At 43.2% G+C, this 15,280-nt stretch overlaps 1 protein-coding gene across 1 annotated transcript in view; it reads left to right on the top strand.

Moving 5' to 3' along the window:
- mtnr1bb (melatonin receptor 1Bb) overlaps positions 1-15,025 on the top strand; it is a 49,497-nt gene extending 34,472 nt beyond the window's left edge. The window contains exon 2 of the mRNA XM_017691296.2: positions 14,131-15,025. Within this exon, the coding sequence (XP_017546785.1) occupies positions 14,131-14,978 (848 nt within the window). The 3' untranslated portion in view covers positions 14,979-15,025. The remainder of the gene's footprint in view (positions 1-14,130) is intronic.
- The last annotated feature ends 255 nt before the right edge of the window (positions 15,026-15,280 follow it).

The raw sequence follows: 15,280 nt of genomic DNA, 5'->3' as shown, positions 1-15,280 counted from the left end.
GATTGTGAGCTGGGGCTCTGAATCTGCATTTCATGAAGCCAAATCCTGATCTGATCAAAGACTGAGGCCCGCAGCATTTCATCCCTTCTCTGTGCTACTTTTCTGTCAGCACAAAATAAAAATGCAAAATCTTATGATTTGGTTGACCTAAATAATTGAACACCCATAAAGACACATAGTATGAAAGTGTTTGTGCAAGCATGGATTGTGAACAACGCAGTTTAACCTTTGCAGTGCAGTTTATGGGAGGTTATATAATTTAGCACAGTTTGAATGTTTACATTATGTTTGATTCGTCTGCCCCACTTTGAGGAGGGTCATAGGTTGCCATGTTGACATTTAGAGTGGAGTGATTGGATGATGCACTCATGAAGGGATTTGCGTGTTTTGGTCAGAGAGGATGGCAAGGGCAGGGGAAGACGCGAGTCGAGGTCCATGCGGAAAAACAAACAGCATACCGAAGAGAGGATCGAGTCAGTGTAACGGAAGGACTGGTGCTTAATGAGAGAATATTCTGAAAGATATATTAGCTTACGTTTAGTTATCCACTGCGTAAATACTGAAAAATTCACCAGTCTTTGAGAGGGAAGACGAGGTTTTGGGAAAAAAGCCATGTTTCAGCACTCCTGGCTGAGTGCCTCGCTCAAGGCCACAACAGCAGGCTCACTTGGTGGTGTTGATCCAACAGCCCTCAGGTTATCAATTAAACATCTTTCCTGGGATTTACTCCATCACAACTTTCTCTTGATTCCTCTCGGTGGTAAGCATGGCTGTAGACCTGGACACAGGTCAACTGATGCCATTTACGGTGAAACAAAGAAACCGCACATCTGCGACCACGAAGGTCAAATTCTGTGTAGTGCAGTTTGAGTATTGAACTGGGAGCGATTGAGCCTGCATGTCAGGCAGTTCTACACTTTACCATCAACCCAAGCATTGACCTCATGCATATCTTATAACTTAATCTTAACCCTTGTGTGGTTTTGGGGTCCGTGGGACCTGAATTCAATGTTTATCAAATGAAAAAGTAATGTGGTTCATTATTAGTTCAACCTCAGAGTCTTGGCCTTTGCTCATTTTCTGTGAAGAACATATAAATGAGCCCATTTTCAGACCTTCACTCTGTCCAACCCCCACACATTTATATTACACATGTGGTGCTGGGTTGAACCCGCGGGGAGTAAAAGTGTGGAGGTGCTGCGTCCTTCACTCTGTTCTCCTCCTACGTGCCCTGCTGTTAGGCTACGTTTACACAGCAGGTAAAATCCAAATCTTTTTCTTCATATGTGACCCAGATGTGTGTCAGTGTGAACAGCAAAAATGCATTGAATCTGACATTTAAATTCCAATTTGAAACGCTTTCATATGTGGTACTGAAATCCGATGCGTATCTACGGCAGTGCGACTCAGTCTGGACGGCCAGATTGGAATTCATGCGACTTTTACGTCAGTCCAACTCGACTTTCATCATAATTTCACGCTGCTGAGACTCAAACATTTAGGCTGATGTTTCTGTACTAAAAAAATGAGAAGAGGCTTATTGCAACCACTCCGTGTTTGACGAGGTTTCGAACAAAAAGGCGGAACGTTGCTGGAGGAGACCGAGGCTGCAGAGTCAGAGAATCTGAGGACACAAACCGAAGACGTGGCCGTGGCCAAATAACATGCCCTTTTTACGGCGAACTCGAACATGTTGTGGGTGATGAGCCCAGCTGTCAGTCATTGGAACTTTATAATCGCTCCTGTGATGTTGGTGAAGACAAAACCGAAGCCCCGGGAGCAACTGGCATTCACTAGTCGCCATGGCTGTTTACCTCTGGACAAGCATGACACGTGAAACACGTTCTTAAGCGCATGCGGTCAGTTTAGCAGCTGATCTGTTCAGACTGATGTCGCGTACAGATCAAATTTAAAAGATACTGTGAACAGCCAAACAAAAAATTGGATTTGGTGAGAAAATCAGATTTGAGCCAGTTTTACCTGCTGTGTAAACACAGCCTAAGTGGGTGTGTGTCTGTGTTTGTATATGTGTGTGTCTGTGTGGACAACAGGCTGCTGACTGGCTACAGCTGCTAAAGGAGAACCCTAGGCTGGCCACTTGTGATATTTTAAACATCTGGTGTTTTTACATAAATATTGGCTGTATTGATTAAAAAATACTAATAATAGTGCACCAGACCACAGAGTAACAAACACATTAACACCACACAAGGGGTAAAAAAATCAGTCAGAGCTTTTCCTGATTTAACAGTTGGGTCTCTGTAGTTTTCTGTAGCTCTCAGCATGGATCAGCTCTCTGCGCTTGAGGGCTTAAACTTTTGGAAAGTTTAACTGAGGAGTGCAGAAACTTTCATAATCAAAGGATTAAGATCAAAGGCAAAATTTGATAAGCCTCAAGAAAACAACTGTAGTATAAATAAGATGCTAAATATAATGTAGACATGTAACTAACCATTCACTTTTCACTTCAACGTGCAGGCTGACCTAATGGCAAGACGAGACGCGATGAAAATATGAGACTAGAAACAATCCGATCTGACTTAAAACTCCCAAACAAAGACTTCACAACGTTCCGTTCCAATGGTGCGCGAGACTCGGGCTTGAGGGGTCTCCGAAGGATATCGGCTTTGATGCCGCCCTTCCCTACTTATTCGGCAACAATTATGACCAAGAAAAGAGAGGCTGCTGCTAATGAGCGCTCAGATCGGACTATGGGCGATGCTCCTCAAGGTCACTCCTCTTCTTTAGAAGCTCCGCAGAGGGACTAATGTAAAGCTAAGTTCGGGGCAGACTGCAGGCCATGGTCTTCTGCCTTCCTCTTAGAATAAACCTGCATGACCCTCCTCTGGTACGTACTGCACGTTATAAAGAAGGAAGGATGTGCAAGTTTGCTCGGTTCACCCTTTTTTTTCTTTTTTTGGCGTGTTTCTAAGCAACGGCAGCACAAGCGTCAGCGCAAAAGTGAATAAGGAGTCGCTTTAAGCTGGAGCGGTAACAGCACGGCACTTTCCTCAACTTGTGCACTCCCTCGAAGAAACCTATCACAGGCAGCAGAGCAGAGATTGTTTATTTCACGTCTCAACATGTTTGAGAATCCAGCGCAGGCAGCACAGACACGAGTTGGGTAATGTGTGTAAAATCTCACTAGCCCACACACAAGTAGCACTGTTTGGTGTTACTCTGCCTCATGGTACAAAAGCATCACTGTGGTGCATGAAATTGAATTACGCTGAACAACGCTGCCTACATTTGCCCCTAATTGTTGAGTTTGTTGCTTTATTAACTAAGGAGGTGCCTCTGCGCTGTTGGAGCGTAAAGAAGAGGTCGTTGGAAATTACACTTGAACGAATGAACTTCAGGGGAATTGGATTTCAGGACCACGGACAGTGCCCAGACAAACTCCGTGACCATAATGTGGTCAGCAAGACGTGTGCCTGCTTGAGCTGCTGTAACGTGAGCTTTGTAAAAGCTCCATAAAACGAAGCCAGTAAATCTAATGGCCAAAATCAAGAATTTGAGGCCAAAATAATAGAAATATGTTTATCATAGACACTTTGCAGTTTTCGGTTAAGAAGCATCCTTCAGGTCCAAAAACAGGCAGTGCTTTAACCTTTTATTCTCCAGGGTATATTTTGGTCTGTCCATCTGAATTTTTATGACCAAGTCATAAGGCAAGTTATTCAGTAACTGCATGAAATAAAAGTGAATTTTTATTTATTTTATATATTTAATTATTGTAAAAACTCCCCTCAAACTAACAGAACGTGTGTTTTATGATCTCTATATCACTATATGCTCACAATTTACTCCTGAAAAAATCTCCGATGCTCTTTGTGTTATTCTATAAAAGTGATGTTTCCAGAGCAGATCACTGAAGAGACGCCGTCTGTTTATAGTTTAGAGCCCAGATTTGGGGAAAAACAGGTCGACTTTCAGTAGAAAAACAAAGTTCGGCTTCTTTTATTATAAGGGTTTAAAATGACGTCACCGTCTATTAGACTGGAGAGAAGAGCTACAGCCTCACACGACGCCCAGCTTCTGAATGGAGCTTATGGAATATGAACGTTATGAAGAACATGATGAAGTGCGTTTTGGACCCACCGGTGGTCTCAGGTAGTTGAAGAGGTTAAAAAAGGAAATATTTAATAAGAACATTGCTGTTGTAGTGATTATGGTGGTCTTTGGCAATTTGGTCTTTTCTGTCATCATGCAGTTTAGGGGCGCAACGATTATTCAACTTAGTCGGCTAAAATCGATGACCATATTAGCTGGCAGCTAATTTAATAGTGGACTAGTTGGTGATGTCATTGGCTGTTTCTCGCACTAATTAGGGCCGTTCTGTTCATTGCTGCTTACTGGAGAGTTAATAAAAGTGCCAATGGCGGCTTTAGTGTGGGAGCATTTTACACCAAAATCCAAAAACAGGTTGTCAGTTGTACAGCTTGCTGGCACGGGAGCACATCCTCCATGCTGAAGCATCTAAAGAGGAAACGTGTTGGGCTCAGCTGATGAAGACTCATCTCGGTAAGATGGTTGGACTACTGAGCTGGTTAGCTATTGTTAATGGTAAAAGCTGTCCTGCTTAATGAGCTGAGGTGGAAGTTTTTCTAATTAAGAAGGCACGTTGGTTGATGGAGTTGGAACGGATAAGCAAGTACCTGTTATTTACAGCGACCCTGTTCACCTTCCAAATAACGTCGAGGCCACCAGTGTTTCCAAATTGGGCGAGCACAGGAGAGCATTCGTAAACAGTTGCATATAGTTTCATGTGTGCCTTGAGTTCGAAGGGTTAACGCTGAAATTGAATATTTATACAAAATTGCTCACCACTGTTTACCACAGTGTTTGCCGCTGCTTGCCACATTTGCCGGAGAAAGAGCTGCTCATAGATTTACTCACATAGGTGCTGCATTGGAACCAGCCAGGCACATTTTGGGGCTGTCAGCTTCGCTGCTGGATGCTGCAGAGACGCAGTTTAAGACAGTTACAGTCCAAAATTATACTATTTCAAGAATATTGCTCTGAGAAAGCAAGACAGGATTAAGAATGGAGGGAACCCAGCGATCCACGCTAATGTTTGGGTGATGTTAATGTGTAGATACGACTGTGTGGATGATGTAGCACAGAGAACGTGGTGTGATCAAAGGAAAACTTTATAGCTTTTTTTTTTTGAAAAGCTGGAAAATTAATTAAAACATTTTTTGATTAACAATTGTTAAATAAGGTATTCATCTTACTTGTCTTTTTTGTTAGTCTGCGAATGCATAAAACAACCTCAAGCTAAATTTGAAGTTATTTGGCAATGGAGTGATCCATCATGCAAATAATCGATTATTAATTTCAGTAATCAGTAGATTATTTGACTCAAAATATTGGTCTTGTTGCAGCCCTAATCCAGTCTAGGTCATGTAAGTAGGTGCTGTTCAGCCTCTCGGTGTTAATGTCCACTCGTTTAACAGCTTGTGTTTAAGACCTTATTTCTTAAAACTTTAGCCAGTGGAGCAGCATCTGTCACACCAGGTGGACCAGCTCAGTGTCCAGACTATCATATTAGCTGTTGCGGTGGGTACAGTTAACAAATTCTGACCAAATCTGATTCAGTGCAGTTAGTTAAGTATCTGAACAGACAGGTTTGTTTAAAAAAAAAAGGAAAAAGACACAAAAAGTGGCCAGTTGGGCTGCAGGCTCTGCGATTCTAGTGGCCAAAGTGTGAAATATTGTGGCTGGTGACACCAGACAATAGGCCACATCCATCCATCCATCCATTTTCTAAGCCACTTCTCCGTCAGGGTTGCGGGGGGGTGCTGGAGCCTATCCCAGCAGTCTTAGGGCGGAAGGCAGGATACACCCTGGACAGGTCGCCAGTCCATCGCAGGGCAGACAGACAGACACAGACAGTCACTCACACCCAGGGGCAGTTTAGCATGTCCAATTGGCCTGACTGCACGTCTTTGGACTGTGGGAGGAAACCGGAGAACCCGGAGGAGAACACGCAGACACAGGGATAACATGCAAACTCCACACAGAGAGGACCCCGGTCGCCCGGCCGGGGAATCAAACCCAGCCCCCCCTTGCTGTGAGGCAACAGCGCTACCCACCACGCCACCGTGCTGCCCCACCCACGTCCACAGGCCACATCCACCCCTGCCTATTTGAAAATATGATAGCAAGTAATTCAACATGATGAAAATCTGTTCCCAAGGATGGATTTTCTACTTGAGGTATGCCTGCTGTCTTGCCAGCACCATGTGACCAGGTGCTAAGTCAGCACAACTGGTTGTGTTCTACCAACAGGTGGTCACTCAAGCATATTACATTAGTGCTGATCATGATTTAAGCAGTAGAACACAAAGGGGAGCATGTTATCAGGAATAACATTACGACAGTGATTTAGCCACGGTAGATAACAGCTGTGATGTTACTAATGATAACCTTGACTGTTCTGCTGCAGCTTTACAAAATGCTAAAGAGTCGAAAGTATTGGCCACACATTATTTGCATGATCCCCTATAGATCAAATATGGCTATGGGTTAGGAGAAGGTGTAGGTTTTGCCTTGAGGTTAAGGTGAGGTTTAGTTTTAAGGTTAGATTTAATAGATTCTTTCACACTAAACTTGATGTTCAGTTGAATTTAATGGATTTTTAGTTGATTGTTACTTAAAGGCCAACCGAGCATTTGCAAAGCACCTACAGTGGACTTTCCAAGTAACACTTAACTTCACAATCAGTTTCCTTTAATGGCTATTTAGTTGAATGTTACTTAACCTCATCAACTACCTGAGACCACCGGTGGGTCCAAAACGCACTTGGTCATGTTCTCCATAACGTTCATATTCCATAAGCTCCATTCAGAAGCTGGGCGTCGTGTGAGGCTGTAGCTCTTCTCTCCAGTCTAATAGACGGTGATGTCATTTTAAACCCTTATAATAAAAGAAGCTGAACTTTGTTTTTCTACTGAAAGTCGACCCGTTTTTCCCCAAATCTGGGCTCTAAACTATAAACAGACGCCGTCTCTTCAGTGATCTGCTCTGGAAACATCACTTTTAGAGAATAACACAAAGAGCGTCAGAGATTTTTGGCTTTCAGCAGTAAATTGTGAGCATGTAGTGATGTGTGGAGATCATAAAACACATGTTCTCTTCATTTGAGGGGCTTTTACAAATAAATAAATAAATAAAAATGGACATTTATTTCATGCAGTTACTGAATAATTTGCCTTATGATTTGGTCACATAAATTAAGGTGGGCACCCTGGAGGATAAGAGGTTAAAGATATACTGAACATTTACAAAGAACATCCAACATCTTCAGTAGACCATCCAAATAAAGTGTTACCAAAGTATCTGTAACAGTTTCAGTAAAGTGACCAGTGATGTTCATCACTATCCAGTGGTCAGCAAAATGATGCAGGTGTGGGGGAAAAAAAAACAAAACAAAAAAAAACTGTGAGGTTATCAGATATAAAGCGCTTTCCAACCGGAATGAAAGGTTGATCAGAATAAGGTGCCACAAAGCTGTCAATACTTTTGATCAATAAATTAAGGATATGAGAAGTTTAAGGAGGCAGATGTCAGAGTGCAGTCATCAGTGTGACAATAGTTGATGGGTCTCTTAGCCTTGATGTCGAGTTACGAGGCCATTCATTGTGAAGAACGGCCGTGCCGCTCATACCACTCGCCTGGATTTACTCTCCCTGGATACAGTAATGGCTTGGCTCACTTCCAATCCATTAGAAATTGCCGGCTCATAACTTACGGTAGCACTGAGGAGGCTTTGTGGAATGTATTTATTTATTTATTTATTTTTGTATGTTGTCCGGCTCCATAAAGGAGACAGAGTGAGGGTCAGCCTCGTCTGTCCTTCACCTCCTCCATGTGCTTGTGGACAGAGGAGCGAGTGTGGACTTGAGCTCGCTCACTTCTAAGGAGACGCAGTTTGACAAGTGAACAAGGATGCCTTCTCTCACACAAGCGCCCCAAGGACATCCCTGTGTCATTATAATCCTCTCTGGCTTCTTCTCAACTTCTGCAACGGTCAGCCTTGGACATGCAATGAACCTTTCACCCCACCATCCCCTGCCCCACTCCCTCTTTCTTTCTTTTTTTTTGTTTACTGTGCCTCCACCTCTTCTAAAGCAGGATGATTTATTGAATAGAATATTGCGATTTATATTTTTTAAAGATTAATTTAGGAGTGGAATTATTCATTAATTAGGAATCTGGTACAACAGGTTCAAAAGAGTTCTTCCCTGTTTTTTTTCTGTTTTTTTTATGTAGTGATAAACAGACCCTGGTTGTTTTTTAAAGCTGACTCCAACAGCGATTTGGAGACTTCGAATACTTGTTGGTATTTCTGAATGAGTTGAAGGCTGAAGGCTGCCCGTTAGGGCAGTCGTGGGCCGGAGGTTAGGGAACCGACCCTGTGACCTGAAGGCTGCTGGTTTGATCCCCAGAGCTGACAGTATGTGACTGAGGTGTCCTTGAGCAAGACACCTAACCCCCAACTGCCCCCCGGGTGCTGCGGATAGGGTTGCCCACCGCTCCAGGCAGGCCCCCTAGTGTGTGTATGTGGTGTTTCACTTCACGGATGGGTGAAATGCGTAGGTGAGGTTTCCCCGTTGTGGGACTAATAAGGGTCTCAATCTAAAACAAGACTGTTTACATTTCATAATTAGCCTCTTATTCTCCAGGGTAGATTTTGGTTTGTCCATCTGAATTTATCTGACCAAATTGAATAACTCCGTGAAATAAATGCAGATTTTTATTTTATTTATTTATCTTGGTAAAAGCGCCTCAAATTATCAGAACATGTGTTTTATAATCACACATATCGCTATATGCTTACAATTTACTGCTGAAAGGCAAAAATCTCAGACGCTCTTTGTGTTATTCTCTAAAAGTGATGTTTCCAGAGCAGATCACTGAAGAGACGCCGTCTGTTTATAGTTTAGAGCCCAGATTTGGGGAAAAACGGCTCGACTTTCAGTAGAAAAACAAAGTTCAGCTTCTTTTATTATAAGGGTTTAAAATGACATCACCGTCTATTAGACTGGAGAGAAGAGCTACAGCCTCACACGACGCCCAGCTTCTGAATGGAGCTTATGGAATATGAACGTTATGAAGAACATGACGAAGTGCGGTTTGGACCCACCGGTGGTCCCAAGGAGTTGAAGAGACTGCCCAGAATTTTAAGTTTGTTTGTTACTACAGTTCAGAAAATATCCAGTAGGCAGCAACAATGTTAATAGTCAAACTGAAGCCCAGCTGCTCACACGCCGTATAGAAGCCATGATTGTAGCTGCTGAAAAACAGCTGTTATGAGTCCTGTAGACAGTGTGTAACAAAATAGACTTATTGATTGATTCATCTCCATCATAAGTTTTTTTGGGTTGTTTTTAATGTTATCAAATTAGTGTATTTTTTAATCATGGAAAGCAGCACAGGTGGACGATATGGCCAGAATATATCATGACACGTGATATTAATTTTTTTCAGATATCTAATCAGTTGCAAGTGAGAAAAAAGGGCTAGTAGTTCTACATTTAAAAAAAAACTGGCGTACTGTTTTACTCTCAATCCATTTAAACACGACTAATTTAATGCAATATCTATCACGGCTGTGATCTACGGCACTAAATAACTAATATAATTTATATGAACGATAACGGTTCTTTTTAAGCTTTGCTGATGAAACTTAGTCTACAACTCAGTTTTGTCTTCAACTTGGCTTGAACAAAACTGAAGCTTCCATATCGCTGCAATATATTAAATATAGAACCAAATGCCAATATTATGAACAAATACTGCAGTGTTCAAATTATTCTGGCCAAGCCCGTCTTTTTAAAATCATTTTAAAGTGATTTTATTCTATGTTGCAACTGCGTTGTAAAATTTCCCTGCGTTTAATAATAAAAAAACCCCGCAGCGCTACCTCTCACCAATTCTCCCAACTCCTACTCTCCTGTCTCACACGCACACACAGAGCGATGACCTCTGTAGTTATCAGAGGGGATCATGTCACATTAGATGCTTAGTGAGTAATGAGAATGCTGGGAGAGGAGGGGTGTGTGGGTCTCAAACTGGCAACGCTGATCTGGGAGGATGTTTCATTCTGCTCTGCTCCGTTAAGCTCCCTGACTCCGGGATCAGACAGTTGGCTTTTCACAAGTCATATCAGACTGGATTACACAGGCACGCACACATAATAGTGGGCGGTGTGGTGGCAGAGATACCGAAATACTTGTAGACATTTTATTGATACATGATACGTTCCACAATATTTAAATATTTCAGGTTTTACAAACACATTACGGCAGACCTACAGAAGTCCACCGGTAATGTGATATAGTTATATCTATGTGTGCAGGATGTTTTCTAGTCTGACATCTTGAAAAATATTTAGGAAAATATTTAAGAAGAAACGGGAAGAAAAGTCAACCTACTGAAACCAGTGGGACGTCCAAATAGAAACTCGTTTCTCAGCAGTTTATACATTTGCTATACATGGGTTGTTGTTGTTTATAGATTTTTAGATGCATCGCAGTGCAGACATGGATGATTCTGAATCGATTTAAAAACGTCAGAAATCTAGTTTCTGAATTTTCTTTTAAAACGTGAAGTTGACGGAACGCAAAGAGCGGAACACGGAAGTGCGGAAGTGCAGCGCCTGGAGAGTCTGTGGCAGCACATAACACAAAAAAACCACTGCATTAAAAGCCAGGTTAGGTCTGGAGTTGACTGACCAAATGTCGAGGAGTCTTAGTATAGTCTAAAAATTTACATTTACGGCATTTGGCTGAGGCTCTTATCCAGAGCGACTTACAATTTGATCATTTTACACAGGGAGGCCAAGGCGGTGTTAGGAGTCTTGCCCAAGGACTCTTATTGGTATAGTGTAGGGTGTTTGCCTAGGTGGGGATTGAACCCCAGTCTAGAAGGCAGAGGTGTTAACCACTACACTACACCAACCACTATCCAAAAATACGAATGAAAGACTTACTTTTCTCTGCTTTAAGTTTTAGCTGTAGTCACTTTCCTCTCAGCTCCACCAGAAAACGTTTCTTCAAGAATAGATCAAATGTCTCTCAACGTTCGCCTGTTTTACGAGGCCGAAGTCGCTACTTATTCGCCCGCTTCTTGTTCGAATTGTTCCGTTCCACCTTAAATTCTGGCTGAGGTGCCACAATGTAAATGCGGCACCATTTAAGGTGGAACGGTGAAACCGAAAGACTGTTTGATGGTCTCTGCAGGCTTAACGTTCCAGGAAACCACCTGCGCTGCTTATAAATGCGAATAAGTCTTCAAACGTTCATCTTAAATCTCTCTTTGCCTTTTCATTAGCTGCTAGCTAGGCAGCACTACTTGCCATGTGACCTGCAGTCTGCACACCAGTTCTCAGAACCAGGGCTTTCGCTCTATGTTGCACTCTTTGGAGCTGAGGTTCAGCGTCCAGCCTTGAAGATATTTTACTGACGCAGTAACTGTGGGATTTTATCACAGATGAGCGGCAGCAGCATCTCGTGCTCCACACAGCAGCAGTGAATGAGAGCCTTCTGGGTCACTCGCCACATCCAATCCATTTGATTTATTAATAAAAGATATTGGAAGTAAATTCATTATGGATCATTACAAATACTTTGCTAAGCACCAAGTGAGAAAACAGAAATCCTGTATAGGAAAAAAAAAGATGCATCAGTAGTTGTTTTATAATCGCAGCCTCTGAATCATAATTGAATCGAATCATAAGGTGTCTAGAGATTCCCACCCCTACTGTTTGACCACTTACTTGAACATAATGTGCTGTTCTTTATATTTTACCTCAAGCTCAGTGTGGAATGCGCTACATCAGATCTGTGGGTTATGAGTTTACATAAGGAGTGACGGTGTGGCTGAGCGAGCGTGGTTGAACAGCTTCGCATGATGCACGAAATCCATACGGTCGTATTTAGGCCGATCAGGGAGTTTAGAGTTTTGACTTTGTTCAGTTTGTAACCTTGTTTGGCTCCGTGGGAGAGGCTGGATAAGTCGGCGTGCCTGTCCGTATGAAGCAGAGAAAGACAGAGGGGCATTTCTGGAGGCCACTAGGGTAAGCAGGAGAAATATTGACTGGGGTTCTGTTGTCTACTGTCACATTGCAATGGAATACCCAGCTGACTCTGTGGCATTTGGAATACAATGTAGAGAGTGAAGCTTTAGGCTTGCAGTGAGAGCTTTTGTATGTATGATGTGGTTTGGTCATGATTTTTGTGTGTGTGCATGTGTGTCTGGGTTTTTGGAATTGCCTGTGAATGGGGAGATCAATGCTGTCCAGCAAAGCCTGACCGATGTATCAATTGGCCTAAAAGATTGGCCACAGATTGGCAAAAATCCTGCTGAAAATCAGGGGTGGGCAGTAAGATTATATTGCATTGCTATCGTGATAAATTATGTCATAGTCTGCATTTCTGAGGATATTGTGGATATAATCTCTTTATTATTATTATTTACTATTATTATTATTATTATTATTAATAATAATAATAACAATAATAATAATAATAATTATTATTATTATTATTATTATAATTAATGTTATATCTCATTGTAGTCATTGTTTTTGATACACACATACACACACACACCTACACTTTCTAAGCTACTTATCCTTCTGGGTTGTGGGAATGGGGTGGTCTATCCCAGCATTCCATGGGCAGAAGGCAGCATACACCCTGGACAGCTTGCCAAGTGCATCGCAGGCGGACACACAAACATATACATTCACACACTCACTTGCACCTAAGGGGCAATTTAGCACGTCCAGTTGGCTAGATTGCATGTCTTTGTTCTATGGGAGGAAACCGGATCACGCGGACGAAAACCAAGAAAACTCCACACAGAAAGGACCCTGGCCGTCCGGCTGGGGAACCAAATGTAGGTCCTTCTTGCTGTGAAGCAACAGCACCAAGATTTTTGCCAATACTTAGAAATCTGTGAAACCTTTATATAGGCCAGTTTTGATTTGTAGGTCAAGCCCTATTGGACAGTGTTAATTCGCCCATTCACGGTCAATCCTAAAAACCAAGAGACAAAACAAAAATCTTGACCACATCACATCTCACATACAACAGCTCTCACTACAAGCCTGAGCCCTTGCATTGCACTGATAATACAGAGATGTTTTCAAGCTTGTTTTCCACTGCATAGAGTATATAGTCATTACACACACACACACCAAAAATATGAACTGATGAAAAATAAGAAAAATGACAGGTAAGTCAAAGAACCAACAAACCCACTAAGAATGGTGTGAAGCTCCATCTCTTAGACTGCATCTTTTAAAATACTATTTAAGACTTCGTCTCCTGTTTGTGTTTAAACGCATTTAACAACTAATCTGTTTGAGTTACCACCTAACTTTCTGTTTAATTTCTGACCACATAAGATATTATTACAGCTGTTTTTATTAACCTGCAACATTACATATACAGAACTATATGGAAAGTGTGAAATCTGCTTAACCTTCAATTTCAGTAACCCAAAACGCATGCAGCCCAATTTGGAGTGCGCGGAAAAGAAAAAGGACTGAGAGATAATGAGGTCTAACCAGCCAGGGAGCAGATGCAATGTGGTGATTGGCTTAAACAAATCACTGGTCACACTCCCAATACAATCAATCAAGGCTAGCTCACACTTCATTGTGGTTTATTCCCATTTCTGCCCAAGAAATTGCCTTACAAAACTATTTGCTGTTTACTTGCCGGCGTCTAGGTAATCTAAATGCAAATACATGGAATAGGACCGGTAATAAGTGGAATAGTATGGCTCTATTAGGAGTGCCAGGGTTTCTCGTCTGTAGCTTAATGAGATTACTCACCCCCAAGTGTTACGTAACTGGCTCTTGTAGGGCCTATTTAATGTGTGAGCAGCTGAGAAGATGGGCCAGTCAAAATTACACGATGGATAATGCAGGAGATCCATCCTTGTCGTTAATCCCAGGAGGGCAAGGGTTAAAAAGGTCTCTGCGGTCTTCCATAACAAGGTGTTGACCATTGTTACGGTGTGATTAAGGTAATCAAAGGATTTGCACACCTTGTTCAGATTAATTCTGACTCATCCTTCCTCTCTCTGTCTCTTTCTCTCTCTGTCTCTCAGGGAACGTCTTTGTGGTTAGCCTGGCCTTTGCTGATCTGGTGGTGGCCTTCTATCCATACCCGCTGGTCCTTTATGCACTTTTCCACGACGGCTGGTCCCTGGGCGACACACAGTGCAAGGTGAGCGGCTTCCTCATGGGCCTGAGCGTGATCGGCTCGGTCTTCAACATCACGGGCATCGCCATCAACCGCTACTGCTACATCTGCCACAGCTTCGCCTACGGGCGACTCTACAGCTTCCGCAACACGTTGCTGCTGGTGGCCCTTATCTGGATGCTTACAGTGCTCGCCATCCTGCCCAACTTCTTTGTTGGCTCGCTGAGCTACGACTCACGGGTCTACTCGTGCACCTTCACGCAGACAGCCAGCAGCTCATACACGGTGGCCGTGGTGGTGGTGCACTTCCTGGTGCCAATCACCGTGGTGACCTTCTGCTACCTGCGCATCTGGGTGCTGGTCATCCAGGTGCGGCGGAAGGTGAAGAGCGAGGAGCGCTCCAGGGTGCGGCCCAGTGACCTGCGCAACTTCATCACCATGTTTGTGGTGTTCGTGCTTTTTGCCATCTGCTGGGCGCCGCTGAACTTGATCGGCCTGGTGGTGGCCATCAACCCAGAGGTGATGGCGCCGCGGATACCCGAGTGGCTGTTCGTGGTCAGCTATTTCATGGCCTACTTCAACAGCTGCCTCAACGCCATCATCTACGGACTGCTCAACAGGAACTTTCGCAAAGAGTACAAGCGCATCGTCACGTCCATGTGGATGCCTCGGCTGTTCGTGACCGAAACGTCCAGGGCGGCCACAGACGGCATGCGCAGCAAACCCTCACCAGCCATCAACAACAACGAGTGACTAAAATGCTCGGCCAGTCACTGTTCCCTTTCTTTATTTCGCCTCAAATGGGGGGTGGGGGGGTGGGAGGGGGTCTCGTGGGACGCGTGGTCTGGGCCAAAAGGCCACTCCAATTACTACTTTTTAATGAGAGCATCAGCACTTGACATTTGTGACTTTGATCATGTCTTTACACACGGCTCAGGGTGCCTGTCTCTTCAAATCACTGTTATTTATTTCATCATTTATACTGAAGCCATGTGTATTCTACAGGGGTATCCTTTAACATCAGCTCCACCGGCGACATCAGATCATTCCGTGTC

This window comes from Pygocentrus nattereri, chromosome 18, assembly GCF_015220715.1.
Source record: "Pygocentrus nattereri isolate fPygNat1 chromosome 18, fPygNat1.pri, whole genome shotgun sequence".
Lineage (NCBI taxonomy): Eukaryota > Metazoa > Chordata > Actinopteri > Characiformes > Serrasalmidae > Pygocentrus > Pygocentrus nattereri.
This window is presented reverse-complemented; position numbering and strand designations above follow the sequence as displayed.